Below are 18,182 nucleotides of genomic sequence, written 5' to 3'. Positions count from 1 at the left end.
TTCCAGATGTTAACTCTCATATCTTTCTTTTCTTTCAACATTTGTTTTTCCAAAGCTGGAGTAAGAAGAGAGATGGGAGGCAGGTTGAAGGTGCTCAGCCATCTCAAACTGCTATAACAAAGCACCACAGTTTGGGTGGCTTAAACAACAGACATTTATTTCAAACTGTTCCAGAAGCTGGAAAGTCCAAGATCAAGGTGCTATCAGATTTGGTTCTTGGTGAGGGCATTCCTCCTAGCCTGCAGTCTACCACCATCTCACTGTGTTCTCACATGACCTTTTCTTGTGTGCTCAATTCTCTCTTCCTCTTCTTCTAAGGACACTACTCCCATTATGGGGGTACCCTCATGACCCCTCTAAACCTAATTACCTCCCAAAGGCCTCACCTCTGAATACCATCACATTGGGGGTTAGGACACATCAGTCTATAACAGGAGGCTGGAACTGGAGGCAGAGTCAGAGGAGTATATTTATACAACATGGCATTCACGGCAATTGGGTAGGAGTGTATACAGGCGAACAATTTAACCACACCCAAAAAGAGGTCTGGTGTTTGCCCTTGGCTTTTGGGAAGTAATACTTGTTTGTCTGAAGTTCTTGGGCTAGCTATAGAGTAACATTGTGAATTTAGGGTTAGGACTTTGGGTCACACAGTATCAGTCGACCTGGACCCCGCAACAAGGCCAATCATTCAATCATGAATATGTAATGGAATCTCAATAAAAACTCTTAACACCAAAGCTCAAGTGAGTTTCCTGATTTGTAATACTCTATGTATATTACCATATATTGACACCAGGAAGATAACACATACTGACTGTACGGGAAAAAGGTAACAGAAACTCTACATTTGTATTTCTCCTGGAGTCTGCCCTATGAGCTTCTTCCCTTGGCTGATTTTGATATGCATTGTTTCCCTATAATAAACCATAAACCTGAGTATAATAACAATAATACCTTCCAGTGAGTTTTGTAAGTCTTTCTTGCAAATTATTTAACCAAAGAGTGGTTTTAGGAACCCTCCCTACAAACTTGCAGGTTGTGTCAGAAGTGAGGATGGCCTTGGGGACTGTACACTCTAACGTTGTAGTTGATCCAAACTCCCTGCAATGGATAATTAAGATTATCCATTGAAATGATGAAATGCTAGGAAGATAAGATCTTGTCTATTTTACCCAACTGTGTATGCCCACTATAGTATAATGCCTGGCATGTAGTAGAGCTGCAATAAATACGTTAAACAAATTTTAGCTTTGTTGACATTGACTTTGAGGTCAAGTCAGCATTCATGGTGTGGTTTGTAAGATCACCAATGTAATTGTGTCTTTAATGAGAACCTTCCTTTACCAGAGAATGTAGTCAATGTTGCAATTGGGGGAAATACGTGGCCCAGACAGCAAAAGTGAATATGATAATTCCTGCCCACCAGATAAATAGAAACCAAATGCTGTAATATGAAAGCAAAAATAACATCTAATTCTTACTGATATGGGTAATGGATAGAGGTGATATATGGGTTAACATTTGAGCTGAGCTACAAGGGAGGTTAAGAATTACATAGTAGAGAACAGAAAAAGGCAACGTAACAGCATTGGCAATGTGACTATCATTTTTATCCTTTATATATTTTATTACACACATGACACCTTACAATAACTATCAAAATATTTTATTACCAATTTTTTAATCACAGTTTTAAAATAATCTAGCTTTATAACTTTATACCAAACAATGTTTCTCTGTAATTGTTTTATGTATGCAAGGTTCAGTTCAAACTACTGAAGTATAAAAAGATACCAATCTTTCAGTAAATACCAATTTTACAGTAAATTTACAGAAGATGGTAGAAAGAGGAGATTCATTCATGCTCTACCCTCCCTGTATATGATGAAAAGATGCCCCTCCATTTATACTCAAGTGCCTTTAAGCACTATGATCATTTGAGAAAATCTAGGTGGTTTTACAAGGTTTTTCAAAATGTATAAACAAGAATGAAACATCAAAGGATATTCAATGTAAAGTCAGTTAGAACTGGTTAAATAGTAAAAACTAAAAATTAAGGGCACTGTGTGAATAAGGTAAAATTTGTAGGATAATCTGCCTTAAGAGATTATGACACACAGCAATATTTCCTGAACTACTGAAAAAGGTGTTTCAGGAACACAGTTTCTAATATTAATGAGCTTTTCTTGTTTAGGAAAGTGATGCCCTCTTTTACTCTACTTTTTTTTTAAAGTATTATTTCATGCCATTAAAAATTATTTTAGACTTCCTTTTAAAAAGGCACAATGAATATACACTTAACCAAGGAGGCAAAATACTTATATACTGAATAGTACAAAACATTGCTGAAAGAAATTAAAGAAACAAATAAATGGAAAGACCTCTTGTATTCATGGACTGGAAGACTTACTATTGTTGAAATGTCAATGCAAGGCCTATTAAACCTGCAATGGTATTTTTGCAGAAATTTTTTAAAAATTCTAAAATTCACATGGACTCTCAAAGGATTGTGAATAACCAAAATAATCTTGATTTAAAAAACAAAAACAAAAACCAAAGCTGGAGGCCTTACACTTCTTGATTTCAAAACATATTACAAACCTACAGTAATCAAACAAATGCGGTACTAGCATGAGGACACACATAAGATGAATGAAACAGAATAGAGAACTCAGAAATAAACTCACATGTATATGGCCAAATGATCTTCAACAAGGATAGCAAGAGTACACAATGGAAAAAGGATAGTCTTTTCAAAAAATGGTGCTGGGAAAACTGGAAATTTATATGTAAACAAATAAAGTTGGACCCTTACCTTATGTCATATATGAAAATCAACTCAAAATGGGTAAAAGCCTATATGCAGGACCTGAAAATGTAAAACTCCTCGAAGAGGACATAGGAGTGGAAGATGCGCTTCACTGTGATACATTAAATGGAGTCTTAGTAATATTTTTTCCTCTAAAACATAATTCCTTTATAATAGTAACTTATATTTCATACTACTTTATATTACAAAGCACATTCCCATTTGTGACCTTATTGTATATGTTTTTATTTAATAAATATTGAATGATTACAATGGGCAGAGTGTTAGAAAAAATAAGGTTTATTTACACAAACAGACGTCATAGAAGACATAAATGGTATTGTTAAGTTTAGTGTGTAAATCTAGTCTTGCTGTCCCATAACACTTCCACTGTTGTGTCCCCTGACTTGTCTTGTTGGTTCCTTTTGCATTCCTACCTAGAGAGTCTGAGATCTTTTGAGTGGGGTGGAGCTGCGGGAGAAAGAAGCCCGGGCAGTGCAGCAGGCCCTAAGAGGCAGGCCCCCGACTCTGCCTCTGCTGCTGTTCAGTCTTATTACCTGCAAATTTAGTCTTATTCTAAACAAAAAGGAATGGGAATGACAGTAACTAACAAGATTTTGCCACTGAATATATATGTAACTATAGCAGTCTTATATTTGAAACTCAATAAAGAAACAGTTGCATTCCAAAACAGCTATAATGCAGGTCAAAAAAATGAAGGTATTTTTTTGTAATTGCCACATTCACTCCAGATTGAATTTGGCAATGATTTCTTGGCTATGACACAGGCAACAACAGCAAAAATAAACAAGTGGGACAACATGAAACTAAAAAGCTTCTGCATGGCAAAGGAAATAATCAATAGAGTGAAAAGCAAACTTACAGAATAGAAAAATATCTACAAATCATATATCTGATAAGGAGTTAATATTCAGAATATATAAAGAACGCCTACATCTCAGCAAAAAAGGAAAAAAAAATTAAAAAACCAGCAAAGGACTTGAACACACATATCTCTAAGGAAGACATGCAAATGGCAAACATATACGAGAAAAAGTGCTTAGCATCCCTAATCCTAGGGAAATGCAAATCAAAACCACAATGAGATATTACTTCATACCTGTTAGGATGACAACTTTAAAAAATAAAAGAAAATAAAACAAGTGTTGGTGATATAGAGAAATGCAACACTTGCACACTGCTGGTGGGAATGCAAAATGATGTAGCTGCGACGGAAAACAGCACGGAGCTTCCTCAAAAAATTCCATGTAGAACTACCATGCAATCTAGCAATTCTACTTCCCATTATATACCCGAAACAATTGAAAACAGTATCTCAAAGAGATATTTGCCCACTCATGCTTATTTCAGCATGATTCACAACAGTGAAGATATGAAAATAATCTAAATGTCCATCAACAAATGAATGAAGAAAATGTGGTATATACATACAATGGAATGTCATTTAGTCTTTAAAAAGGAGGAAATTCTGTCATATGCTACAATTGGATGAATTTTGAAGACATTATGTTAAGTGAAATAAACCAGTTATAAAAAGATAAATACTGCATAGTTCCACTTATACTCCTATGAGTTATGCTTATACTCATGTGAGTTATACTCATGAGTTATAAAGTAGTCAAACTCAGAAACAAATAGTAGAATGGTATTTTCCAGAGTCTAAGGGGGAGGGAGAAGGAAGGTTGTTGTATGGGTAAAGAGTTTCAGTTTTGCTAGATGAGAAAATTCTAGAGACCTGTTGGATACCAATGTGCATCTAGTTTACATTACTGTAATGTACACTTAAAAATGCTGAAGATGGTAAGTTTTATGCTATATATTTTTTACCACAATAAAAAATAAAAGAGGGGGAATAGGGTCATGAGTTCAGACTATAATGCACTCACTCTGCTCCAAACAGGTAGCAAGGATGAATAAAATATAAAAATATAAGGCCTAAATGACATAGCCAGGATCAAAGAAAGCTAAGCACCCATATGGGATGGAAACACCAAACACTGAGCAGGTCACAGTGGTCGGCCTATTGGTCTTCAGTTGCTGAAAGAGGCCATGCCACCCTGAATTCTGCTCTGCTCAGGTCAATAGGAATAAAAGCCCTCTGTGGAGAATAGAGGGCCAGAGCCAGGCTACCTGCCTGTATCAGGGGCTGGCATAGTTTTCCTGCTCCAATTCTAAAAAGGCTAGAATAAAACATGCTGCTACTATTATACTTTAGGAAAGATGCACTGATAAGCACAGCCTGATAATGAGAGGAACTAAGCCTTGCCACACCCTAGCCCAGGTCTTCTTCCCTAATCCCAGTGTTATCCTAGGACAGGAGCCTTGAAATGACTCTAAGATCCTGCTCTAAACTAGGGCCCATGGAGACTGGATAGAGGCAATCAAAAAGTTGCTAGAAAGTGAGGGCAGACCTCAGGGGAAGAAGTAGATCTGAGAGAGGATGAGAGGGAGAGAAACGAGCCTGCAGATCAAAATTCCAAACACATGAAGAACTCATTCTAAATTCTAATATAATCTAAATCTATTTCTAAAAATGGCAGCCAACAAAATCAACAATTGAGGCATGAATTCATTACAAAAGAAATTAACCTTATGGAAAAGTCTGACGAAGCGTTATGATAATGCTCAGAGAGATAAATGGGTTAATGGCTTTTCGTAAAAAGAGTCAGATAATAAAATCAGGAAGAAATAAACCAGGAACAAGTAACTATTAAATGAAAACTATTAGACATCCAAAAATGAAAAATATAGTGAAATCACAAACTAGATGGTATAAATTTTAGAGTAGATAAATGTGAAAGTTTCTAATGTAAGTTATTTAAGCACTGTCAGCACAAGAGACTGGAAAACATGATAGATAAAATGTATGTGTGTCAAGAGTTTAAAATTTCCAGGATTTAAGAACTATGATTCTTTGACTTAAAAGGGAATTCTGAATTCCTAACAAGATAAATTTAGATTCACAACTAGACATTATATTACTAATATAAAATATATTAGTAATATAAAATATTAATAGCTAATTTGTAGAATGTGACTTATAAAGAGAAAAATAATCTATAGATTACCTACAAAGGAAAGAATATTAAATTGACATCAAACTTCTCACAGTCAACAACAGATGTCAGAAGATAATGCGATATAAAAGTGCTGGGGAAAAATATTGATCTACTTGTAATTGTATAACTATCTGAGCTGCAATTCAAGAATGAAGTGAAAGGAAGGCAGTTTTACAGATACCAGGATGAAGTGAAATCACCATCTACAAACCCTCACACACACACAAAAGATTTCATTTAGAAAAAAATAAATAAAACAACTCAGTGGGGCCAAATTTAATATATACACACAAAAACTATATGCATAGAAATCAAACTGGAAATAAGGGTGGATGAAGGTGTTTACTAAGCAAGAAAACATCCTCAGATCTATCAGCTGTTTGGAAGGAGGACATAAACCCTAAAAATATTTAGCAAACTATATATCTATGTATGTATGCTTTTTAAAAAGGGCAAATCACTAAAGGAATAGAATTATAATCTACACTTACAAATTAGCAGATGAATAAAATAGAACAGAAAAAATGTTTCTGACTTATTTCGCTTAGCATGGTCATCTCAAGAATAAAATAAGTCACACAGAAAAAGTTGAGACACATATGACTTCACTCATATGTGGGATATAAAACTGAAATCAACAAACAAACAAGGCAAACAAACAAAAAAATCATAGACACAGACAACAGTTAAGTGGTTACCAAAGGGTAAGTGGGGGGAGGGTAAAGAGGTTAAAGGGGGTCAAATATATGGTGATGGAAGGAGAACTGAATCTGGGTGATGAACACACAATGCAATATATATATGATGTATTACAGAAATGTACACTTGAAACCTATTGGGTCATTGAGAAAGTCATGATGCATTTTTGCATTGAAAAACATAGAAAAATACGTCATGACTTTCCCAACGACCCAATATATAATTCTACTAACCAATGTCATCTGATAAATTTAGTAAAAACTAAAAAACAAACAAAACAAAGTGTTTCAATAATGCAAGGAAATAAAAAAGAATATAGAAGCAAAACAGTACATAAACTACAATGGTAAAAACAAACCGAGATGCGTCAATACATATGAATTAAACTCACCTGTTAAAACATAGATTTTCAGAATGGACCTTGAAATTTTAGCTCTATGCTCCCTGACAGTTACTCTGTCTTTACCACTCTCCCCTTCTCTCTCCTGGTGGTGGTGGTGGTGGTAATGGGGGGTGGGAGGAATCAGGAGTAACAAAAGAATTAATTCCTGGCTTAAATTTGAATACAAACCACGTGACACTAGATACATGATGCCATTTGTGAATTTCTCTTGGATGCTAAATTTGCTTCTTGAGGACCTCTTGGGTTTGCCCTCAGCCACACACCCTTCTCCCACCCCCGCCCCTCATATACTCCAGTTATGGCTCTTATTGGTGTTTCCAACTATACTGTTTACATAAAGTAGGAAACTGCTTTTCAAATAACTTCAAATTTTAATATATACCAAAACACCTCAGGAAACCTTATGCTAACAGCCTGTTTTGTAACTCACTACAAGGCTCTTGGCTCTGCTGTGCCCTCCTACTGAGGCACGCCACACAGTAGCATTAGGGGGTGTGAGGAAGGCTTGAGACCCAATTCTTTCTCAGGTCTGCCTCCCCGATATTGGCCCCCTTTAGTCCTATAACAAAATCTTCCGGTGTATGATCACTGTTTAAAAATAAAAGCCAGTATTTACTCCTATTAGTCCTATCTAGAAAGAGGGTGATTTTGAAAGTAGGAACCCTGATGATCGATGTCAGGATGCCAAGCTTATAATTAAAGAAAAATTGTTCCCAAATAGCCTTGCAGGGCCATCAAGAGAGACAAGCATTGTGATTTCTAGTATGAGGTAGGTTTGATTTAAATGAAGAGGAAAACTGAAAAACCTAGGTACCCAAGACAGCTAACTAAACCAGTGACTACTGGCTTTACTAAGGTGTTAGCTCCTTTACAAAAAAAGCATCTACAGTAAAATTCTCTCATCAAGAATATCTTAAAACCTCTTCCTATGGGCTCAAGCCATACATCTCTGAAAATCTTATGGAGTATGAGGTTCAGTCATCTCTTACTGAATACCCAGGCTCCACTCCCAGGAACTTTGGGGTTGCATCCAACAGGGTGACTCCTCCCCACCTTTGTTCCCTACACACACACACACACACACACACACACACACACACACACACACGCCCCTATACAACTGCAACATGCCTACAACACCCCTGCCAGACTTTCTGTGGTTTCCTTCTTTGCAGACCTTTGCAAATCAACTCTGGTCCAAAGACCTGAGCTCTACAGTTTTTGTGGAATTATAATCTGAAGTATGAGTTTTTCAATAAAAGTCAACAATGACCTTCTGTTAAATATAAATGTAGTATACTCTACCTTTAGCTGTTTACCTGATGACTGATTAAATCCTTAAATCAATACTATGCTAAAATTATCTCCATGTTTTAGTTGGTAGTACATTCAAATTTTTTTTAAAAAGTTTAACAAGCTAGAATTATTCAACATAAAAGCTATTTTCTTTTTTCTTATTTTAATTCTTACATTCAAAATATAGACTTACAATAACTGGACATTAAGAACTGTTAGAATTATGATACACTAAGGATGAAAGCCAATTGTTTTGACCAAAAATGTATGTACCTTTAAGTAATATTTTGAGTAGGAGCTGTTGAAAATTGTCTATGTACACATCTAGTATTTAAATTCATATTTAGGTTTGAATATATTCAAGAGTAAAACAGTAACTTGAAGAATTCTAATATGAATGACAGATGTATTACTAGCATAGTATACCCGAGATTTAGTTAACTGAATATTGAAAAAGTATAACAGAAGTTATTCAGTAACAAATTTAGAATCTAGTAGGCATAAGGGCACTTCTGAATAACCTTGTGTTATTTACTGAGAACGTAGAAAGTAAAAGTAGACATTTGTAACCATGATTTCAGGGATATTTCTTCATGAACTACAAATAGACAACTCCCTTATGGAAGAACAGAAATTATATATACACAAGATTTATTGCAGCCCCGACCTCTCAATGCATAAATTATTATCTTGAGAGAGTGACTGGCATCAGTATAGAATTAACTACTTTTTAATACGTCAGTGTGATAATGTACCCACTGATGCTACCTAATTTTATCAGCTTTAGATTTAAAAGAGACATGAAACAACATCCTCATTTTAAAGGTCCAAAAAATAAGCCCAAGAGGGGAGGTGACTTGCCCAAAGGGATATCTACATAGTAACTGAAATACAAATAAAACTAAAATATCCCAACCCCTAATCCACAGCTCATTCCATAAATTCACATTGGCTTTGACGCGATCAGTTATTCCAGGACGTATTATACAGATTTTTTATATACTAATATACAGATTTTACTAAATACAACAAAAGCATAATCCATTTTGAAAGTTCTTCCCCCATCATAAGACAGAAAAGACTCCCAGACAAACTGAAGAATTTAGCTTCCTAAAACCATCCTCTCTGCTTGAAGGGGAGGTAACAGGAGAAAGGAAACATGTCTTATCCATTGAATTAAACAGAAAGGTAAAATTAAAAAAATAGATGATCCTCTAGAAGTAGTGCTAGACAATGAGAATTTATAACACATGAAGAGTAATTAGCTTTTTCTCAACAGGATATCATTTTTAACATTATAAATTATAAAATCTTCATAATAACCCCTATATAATGGTTCAGAAAATATGAAATTACTTCAACTTCCAATTTTCTTTCTTAAAATAATGGCTACTCCAATGCCAGTTTACACACACACACACACACACACACACACACACACACACACACACACACACACAGGTACTTACTGAGCTGTAGAGATAGCCTTCACCATTCATGGCCACATAGAGGCTGGCCTTCACCCCTTGGATGGCCACCACACGCAGGCCAACGGGAATTAGATTGAAGAGGGCTAGAGGGGGAAAAAGACAGAGAGGAAAAGATCAGTGACTTTTTGAATAAATCATCTGTTTATTAAGATGACTATTTGAGAATGTAAAGCTATGAACTGAAATTAGGGGGGAAGGGAGGGAGAGAGGAAAGGAAGGGAAGGGAAGAATAAGTAAATGAATATCTAAGGGTGAGGAGAACTGACTTCTTGTCTCTGCACCACCACAAATTACTTATGTGGTTTCAGGTAGACCACATAAACTCATCTGTAATAAAGAAGTTACATTAGAAATTTCTAAAGACCCCAACTGGATCTGAGAGTGCAAGATCTCTGCTCCACAAAATGAATACAAACAGTGTAATATAAGATTTTTTTCTAACAAATAATTTGAAACAAAAATTTTTCAACAATAGAACATATTTATAGTCATAAACAATAATAAAATATGATCTTTGTAACATATGCCGGAAGTTCTTCCTATGTTCTTACCGCTGTCTTTGGGTTACTGAAATAACTTAAGAAGTACAAGACCTTAGAGTCTGGTTGGGGAGAGAAAGCTAAGACATATGGAATAATCTGATACAGTGTATAATTTATTTCTATAATTAAATGTAATATATGCATTCTATATATAGTCTCTATGTTGCAGAAGTTCAGGAAAATGGAAGATCTGTGTGGCCTGCGATCAGGAAATGTCTTACACAGAAGACGGGACCAGAGTCAACACTTAAAGAGAGGGCAGAAGTTGAGTGAGCCAAGGACAGAAGGACATTTCAGTGGGGCAGTATACAGGCGGTACCGCAGGGTAATGTGCGTATAGGGGAAAGGGCTGGCAGGTGAGAAGATTCAATTCATATTGAAGAGAAACGGAAAAGAACACCATGTAGATACAGTAGGATAAATAACTGTGAGTCTGTCAGTCCAATCTTAGAAATCTAGACTTTTCCAAATGGGCAACAAGAGGTTGACTTACAAAGACTTAAGAAGCAAGGTTACAAAAACGTGTGAGATTTGCAGACAATACAGTTTCTAAACCCACCACGCAGAAGCTGCATGGCTTTGAGCCATTCATTTAACTTCTCTGCTTTAGTTTTCCTGTCTGTAAAACAGGTATAATAATCCTTAGTGCACGGAGTTGATTGAAGAATCAAAAGCATAATCATGTTCTTGAAAGTGTTTCATAAACAGAGATGTGTTCTCTCTCTGTAAGAGTTATTTATCATTAACACATGATTCTTCTGCCTGTCAAATAAGGTTAGTATAGAGTCTGATGTAAAAACTGACATATCACCCCAGTAATATTTATTGAGTTTATATTCAGAAGGTTATTTAATACTTTAAAAAATAACACTTCATATACGCACAACACTTAATTTTCAAAGGGTTGGCAAATGTATAATTGCATTTAACACTCAAGCACAAACACTATGAAGAGTTTAGGACAGAATGATTATCCTACATTTTTTAAGGCAACACAGGTTCAGAGACATAACATAGGTGAAATTGCATCTGAACAAGGCTCTCTAATGTGGTTATCGCCCAAAATATTGTATTTTCTCCTTCTTCCCTTTTAATGTCTGTTCCTACTTTCTTGCAAAGTAATAGACAATTCCACTGCATTTCCCTACATACTCTGCAGCTAGCTGTGGCTATGCACACAGGACTAGCCAATAAGATATAGGCAGAAGGGTCTTGGTATGTGTGAAGATACCTTCCATGAAAACAGCTTGTAAGGATCCTTTGCCCTGTTCTCCATTCTTCGCCTTCCTGCTGTTTGGACACTGATGTGGTGGCTGGATCATCCCAGACCATGAAAACAAGGACTACTCTAGAAAGAGTTGTAGCTGGTGAGCTGGAAAGAGTTGGGTCCCCGAGGACGGGGAGGGGCAGTGGCTCATTCAGTTACCTAGGTCTGACATTTATGTGAGAAAGAAGTCCTTGTTATTTTAGTCTGTGCAGCACAGAGCCAGCCCTAATCCTAACTAATACAAATTGCTAATGAAAGCAGAGTTGAGGTGCAAACCAAATGTAAGACATTTACACAGTGTAAATAAATGCAGCGACTGGAATTTGATGCAACTATCAAGTTCATTGACAATTCTTATGAGAAAAGTAATGAGATCCAAAATTGTGCATCATGTGTTTGTTTCTAAGGTAAAAATTTTCCAGGAAAAATGCTAAGAACAATGCTTTATTTAGGTGAAACAGAAATATAAAAGCAACTGTAAAGCTTTTTCTATCTGAGGAGAGTGAGAAAACTACTAAAGCAAGACAGCGACAAGAACAAAAAACTTGTGTGAAAGTTTTATATCAGCCGTAAGGTGATAATAGCTTTTGGATGGTATGCTTTGGGAGATTTAACAAGTCCATAAAACAATATCAGTAAACAATTTGGAATTAGACTTTTTAGCGGTAAAAGCTAAAATCTGTTTTCTTTGGGAGGCATCTGCCTCCTAAAATCTGAAGAAGTGGAAAATGGCGTATCCTTATCTATTATTTTTCTTCAGTGTAGCACACTGGCTCCAGCTCACAGAAGCCCTTCGCAACTCAGTGAGAATTCCTCCTGAGCCTCCTGGCTTCCTCTCCATCCTCAAAGCCACTGTCCTAACGCATAGCAACCAGGCCACTTCATTCTCCAAGTCCCTTGTATCATCTACTCATACTATTTCCTTGCTTACAACCTCTAGTGATTGATTGGTTCCTCACTGTCTACAAGATGGATCCAAAGTCTTTCCTCTGGCTCTCAAGGCCCATTAAAACCTGGTTCCAACCCACCTTTCTAGTCTATCACCTGTCACTCATCCCATCTACCATGAACCAGCTTCATAGAGCTTTATTCATTTTCTAAGTTCCCACTTGATCTTTAACTTGGCTGGATTTTTTTGTTGTTGTTGTTCCCTCTGTTGGAAAAGCCTATTTCCCACTTCTAAATTTGGTCAACTCTTTTCATTTTTTAAGACCTATGTTATTTAAGTACCTCATGAATCTTATCTAAACCCTACAGAGGTAGTTGCTTCCTTTGCCATAATTGTTTATTGCATAGACATATCTCCGTAATGGCATTTAGAACATGGCATCATAGCTATTTGTTTATGCATCTGTCTCATCCTTAAAATGCAAGACTCTTGAGGGTAGGTCTCTGTAGTTTCTACCCCAGTAATATGTACATATCTTATATTTAATTGATTATAAGTGTCATAAAAAGACACATTATTTCTAGAAACTTAGGCTTTCTTGTTGGAATAAAAGTGTTTTTTAAGTGTTTAAAAATGAAATTAAAAACTTAAAATAGCTCAGCCTGATATTCAAGGTTATGTATAGTCACAGCATACATTTCTATTAGATGCCACTATTCACTCCGATGTTTATTCACTGCTTCTAATAATTTGACCTCCCTCCTCTTACCTTTTAACTCCATGTTTTTGCTTACTTCATTCCCTATGCTTAGAATGTCATTTTTCCCATATCTTTATATTGAAATCCCTGCCACGCTTGAAATGACATACCAAATGCTTTCTCTCACTTCTTAGTTGCCCCAGACCTGGATTTACACTACATTTGCAATTTATAACTTTCTTCCTTTAAAAAAATGTTTTGTCTCCTAACCAGAACTAGATTTTAAGCTTTCCAAAAGAAAGATGATATCTAAAGGACACTCGTATAATATGGAGAGAATGAAAGAGGGAAGGAAGAAGAGAAACGGAGATAGAAACACACACACACACTGAAAGACAGAATAATCAGGCTAGTATATAGTCTATTGATATCCATTATCCCAGTAAACATTTGCTGAATAAAGATCACAATTATAGGGTCAGATGGTTAGCTCAGTTGATTAGAGCACAGTGCTCATAACACCAATGGTTGCTGGTTCGATCCCCACAATTAGATTGAAACAACTACTTGACTTGGAGCTGATGGGTCCTGGAAAAACACACTGTTCCCCAATTAAAAAAAAAATTTAAGACTACAATTATAAGCCAAATAGAATTTACTCATCGAATCTGACAATTGAGCATTTCTCAATCTTGAACTTTCCAAAAGGAGTATCTCATTCTAAATCTTTATATAAATCTGACTTATGTTTCTAAAAATGAAATAATTGAGTTGGTGTTATTGGGATCCATAAACTAAACTCTATCATTAAACCACATGGAAAAACATAATGAAGGGAAAAGACAGTTTCTTCAGCAAATGGTGTTGGAAAAACTGGGTATCTACATTCAAAAGAATGAAGTTGGACACTATCTTACATGATAAACAAATACACAAACAAAAACCCCACTCGAAATGGATTAAAGATCTAAACACAAAACCTGAAACTATAAAAGTCCTAGAAGAAAATGTAGGAGAAAACCTTCTTGTCATTGGTCTTGGCAATGATTTCTTGGATACGACACCAGAAGTATAGACAACAAAAGCAAAAATAGACAAGTGGGACTACATCAAACTAAAAATCTCCTGCACAGCAAAGGAAACAATCAACAGAATGAAAAGGCAACCTAAAGAATGGGAGAAAAATATCTGCAAACCATGTATCTGAAAAGAAATAAATATCCAAAATATAAGGAATTCCTATGACTCAATAGCAAAAAATAAAAAAATAACCCAATTAAGAAATAGGCAAAATATCTGAATAGACATTTCTTCAAACGTGATATCCAAATGGCCAATAGATACATGAAGAATGTTCAACATCATGACTCATCAGGGAAACACAAATCAAAACCAAAATGAGATATTGCCTCTTACCTGTTAGAATGAACACTATCAAAGAAACAAACAAAATAAAAAACAAAAAAAAACACCCAGGAAATAACAAGTGTTGATGAGGACATAGAGAAACTGGAACCGTTGTGCACTGCTGATGGGAATGTAAAATGGTGCAACCACCATCAAAAACAATATGTAAGTCCCTGAAAAATTAAAAATAGAACCACCACCATTATATGATGTAGAAATCCCTCTACTGGATATATCTAAAAGACCTGAAATTAGGATCTCAGGAATATATCTGCCCTCCTATGTTTACTGCAGCATTATTTACAATAGCCAGGATACGTAAACAAAGGTCCATTGGATGGATGAGTGGATAAAGAAAATGTGGTATATACATTCAAGTATAGAATAATATTCAGCATTTAAAGAGAAGGAAATCCTGTCCTGTATAACAACATGGATACACCTGAAGGACACTATGCTAAATGAAATAAGCAAGTTCTAGAAGGATGAATGCTGCGTCACTCCACTTATATGAGGTATTTAAATAAACTCATGAAAGCACAGAGTAGAACAGTGGTTGCTAGAAGCTGGAGGGAGAAGGCAATGGGTAGTTGTTCAATGGATATAAAGTTTCAGTTATGCAAAATGATTAAGTTCTCAAGATACACTGTACAGCACAGTACTTACAGTTAATAATACTATATTATGCACTTAAAAATCTGTTAAGAGAGTAGATATCATGTTAAGTGTTCTTAACACATGTGTGCGAGCACACGCACGCGTGCGCGCACACACACACACACACACACACACACACACACACAGACTCAAGAGCACAGAGCAAAGGGGCACGAGGAAGGTTTTGGAACTGATGGGTATGCTTATTACCTTGATTGTGGTGATGGTCTCATGGGTGTATGTGTATGTCCAAACTAATAAAATTGAATATATTAAATATGCAAAGTTTTGTATAACAATTATACTTCAATAAAGCTGTTTTTTTAAAGGTAATGAAAGTAAAATGTAAAAAAAAAATAGCCTATGAATTTCATTGATACACTCAATTCTCCATTCCTCTCTGTATCTACATGCTTTACCATATAAATTTGCAATGCTCTAGAAGGATATTCTGCCCTATCCCTTGATACTAGACTCAGCAATGTGACTTACTTTGGCTAATAGGATGTTAGCAAATGTAAGCAGAGTCTTGAGAAATTACCCATGTATTCCTGTTTGTGCATTTCCCCTCTGCCACTGCATTAAGAAGAACACGCACAAACTACTCAGCTGCTCCCAGAAAGACTATGTAAAATGCCTAGAGCAGCAGTTCTCAACCTGTGGGTCGCGACCCCTTTGGGGGTCGAATGACCCTTTCACAGGGGTCACCTAAGACTATCGGAAAACAAAAAGATATTTACATTACAATTCATAACGGTAGCAAAATTACAGTTATAGAGTAGCGACGAAAATAATTTGATGGTTGGGGGTCACAACATGAGGAACTGTATTAAGGGGTCGTGGCATTAGGAAGGTTGAGAACTGCTGGCCTAGACAATAACAGAGTGGCCTCAGTAACTCAACAAAGGCCATTTTAGATAAACTGACAGATAGCTGACCCTTAGATATGTAACCCAGGAAGGATCAGGAGAGCTGCCTCACCGACCACCCCAGACACGAGACATAAACAACTTGCTGTTGCATGCAATTGAGGCTATGTGATGGTTGGATACACAGCATTATTGCAGTAATGTATAAATGAGTAGAAAAAAATATTTATTTGGGGAAATGGGTAGGGGACTTGAAATGTCCTGATATACAACAAAAAAGTTCTAAAATTTGATAATCCTCAACATGTACATGCAATTACCAATTATGAACTGTGAAGCGAAAATAAACTATTATAAATATTAAAAATATAAAGGATCAATTCTGAGTAATCATACTACAGAAAAGACTTAATTGTTTTTTCTACAGACTCTATTATAAAATGGTTGTCATATGAAAGATGTCCAAAGATTATGAATACAAAATAATGCAAAACAAATGTATAGAATCAAGCGCATTGCCCAATTTGGTCATTAAATTTAACTCTCTAAAACAGCATTTATTTATAGAAATTCAGGAAAAGATGTGGTTGTTCCTATTTCTACAGCTTTTGAGTCAGGAAACAAGACCGGGATGATGACTGAACTTCCGTCCAGAGGATACAGCTTGGGGTCATGACCCCTTCTTCTCACATTTAACAGCTTTGTGACCCTGGTGACTCAAAGTAATGTAACCTCAGTGACTCTTAGGATCTGCTCTGAATGCTTCACTGAAATAATGGAGATCAATTAAGATGATAATTTAAAAAAACAAATGTTAAACGATAAAAGTGAAATACAAATTACCATGAATAGTGGTGGTGGTGATTGTTGTAGGTGGTGGTGGTATTAAAGCTCCAAATGTTGAGCTTTCAAACATGGGAGTAGGAACGGGGGAAACCTGGGTCATCATTATCTCATATTTAAACTTAAATTTCTTAAAATGTCATGGGAGAGAAAGAAGCAATGCCTTTCATCTTATATGTTTAAAATCTAGCAAGCAAAAATAATTAAGTATTGAAAACAAAGCAATAAAAATAATGTAAAAATCAATGTATTTTACACTATGTTGATTAAATTCTTTCAGTCTGATGCCCTATTTTATAAATAACTGTTCAAAATAATTCAACTGTAAGACTGCTTTTCCACACTGAATTTACTGATTTATGAGACTGATTAATGGTTCAGGGCTTAACGACTTAAATTTTTTCTTCTAAGCATTGGCTGATATCAAACTTTGTGGACTTCTCAACATAGTGAAAATGAGCAACATGACAATCCCTTTTCTTGACAAAAGCTAGTAGAAATGTTTCCCTTAGCTCTGGTAGAAATGCTGCCATTGGCTTTTAATTCTGATATTATAATATAACCTTTCCTGTGTTACTTCAGAGATGTTCAAAAACTTGAATAATTAACAAGTCAACTCAATGTGATTCTTCTTTTCCCCTCAAGATGAAAAATGAAGCACATCACTACCGACAATGAAAGCAAATGCCTGTCATCACTCATCCTCTGCAGCCCATTTGTCTTACACAGCAGACTTGTCTCACTGTCCATTTGAAGAACTCAGTGAATAGCACAGGTCCATAAGATCCATGGGCGAAAACATCCTTCAGGAAATCTCTGCATGTTTTGAAGCTTTTAGATTTGTATCTTCTACCAATCTTCAATCAAACATTCATTTTTGTTGCCAAAATGGACACTGTGGCCCGTTAGGCTTATTTATTATTTCATCACATCTATTTCAGACATTGTGCCAGGCACTTGTAATACAGTAGTGTGAAAGACAGACATGGTACCTGCAATTATAGTGTTGAAAGTCTAACTTAGAAAATAAAAATAACTCCGTATGTGCACTCTGCGTCCATCTTTACAGGTAAGAGTACTGAGGCTCAAAGATGTGGTTTTCCCAGGGTCATGATGTCCACCAAAGAGGAGCTCGAATGTGAGCCTATGTTCTGGTGACTATAATGCTATAAATTAGTGCTGCTCTTAAGAAATAAAAGACAAATTCTAGAAAAAATAAAATTATATA

General features: G+C 35.8%; 1 protein-coding gene across 2 annotated transcripts in view; it reads right to left on the bottom strand.

Moving 5' to 3' along the window:
- FGF12 (fibroblast growth factor 12) overlaps positions 1-18,182 on the bottom strand; it is a 363,040-nt gene that overhangs the window by 167,207 nt on the left and 177,651 nt on the right. For both annotated transcript variants that reach the window (XM_019630092.1, XM_019630091.1), the window contains exon 3: positions 9,760-9,863. In XM_019630092.1, the coding sequence (XP_019485637.1) occupies positions 9,760-9,863 (104 nt within the window). The remainder of the gene's footprint in view (positions 1-9,759; positions 9,864-18,182) is intronic.

This window comes from Hipposideros armiger, unplaced genomic scaffold (assembly GCF_001890085.2).
Source record: "Hipposideros armiger isolate ML-2016 unplaced genomic scaffold, ASM189008v1 scaffold_891, whole genome shotgun sequence".
Lineage (NCBI taxonomy): Eukaryota > Metazoa > Chordata > Mammalia > Chiroptera > Hipposideridae > Hipposideros > Hipposideros armiger.
This window is presented reverse-complemented; position numbering and strand designations above follow the sequence as displayed.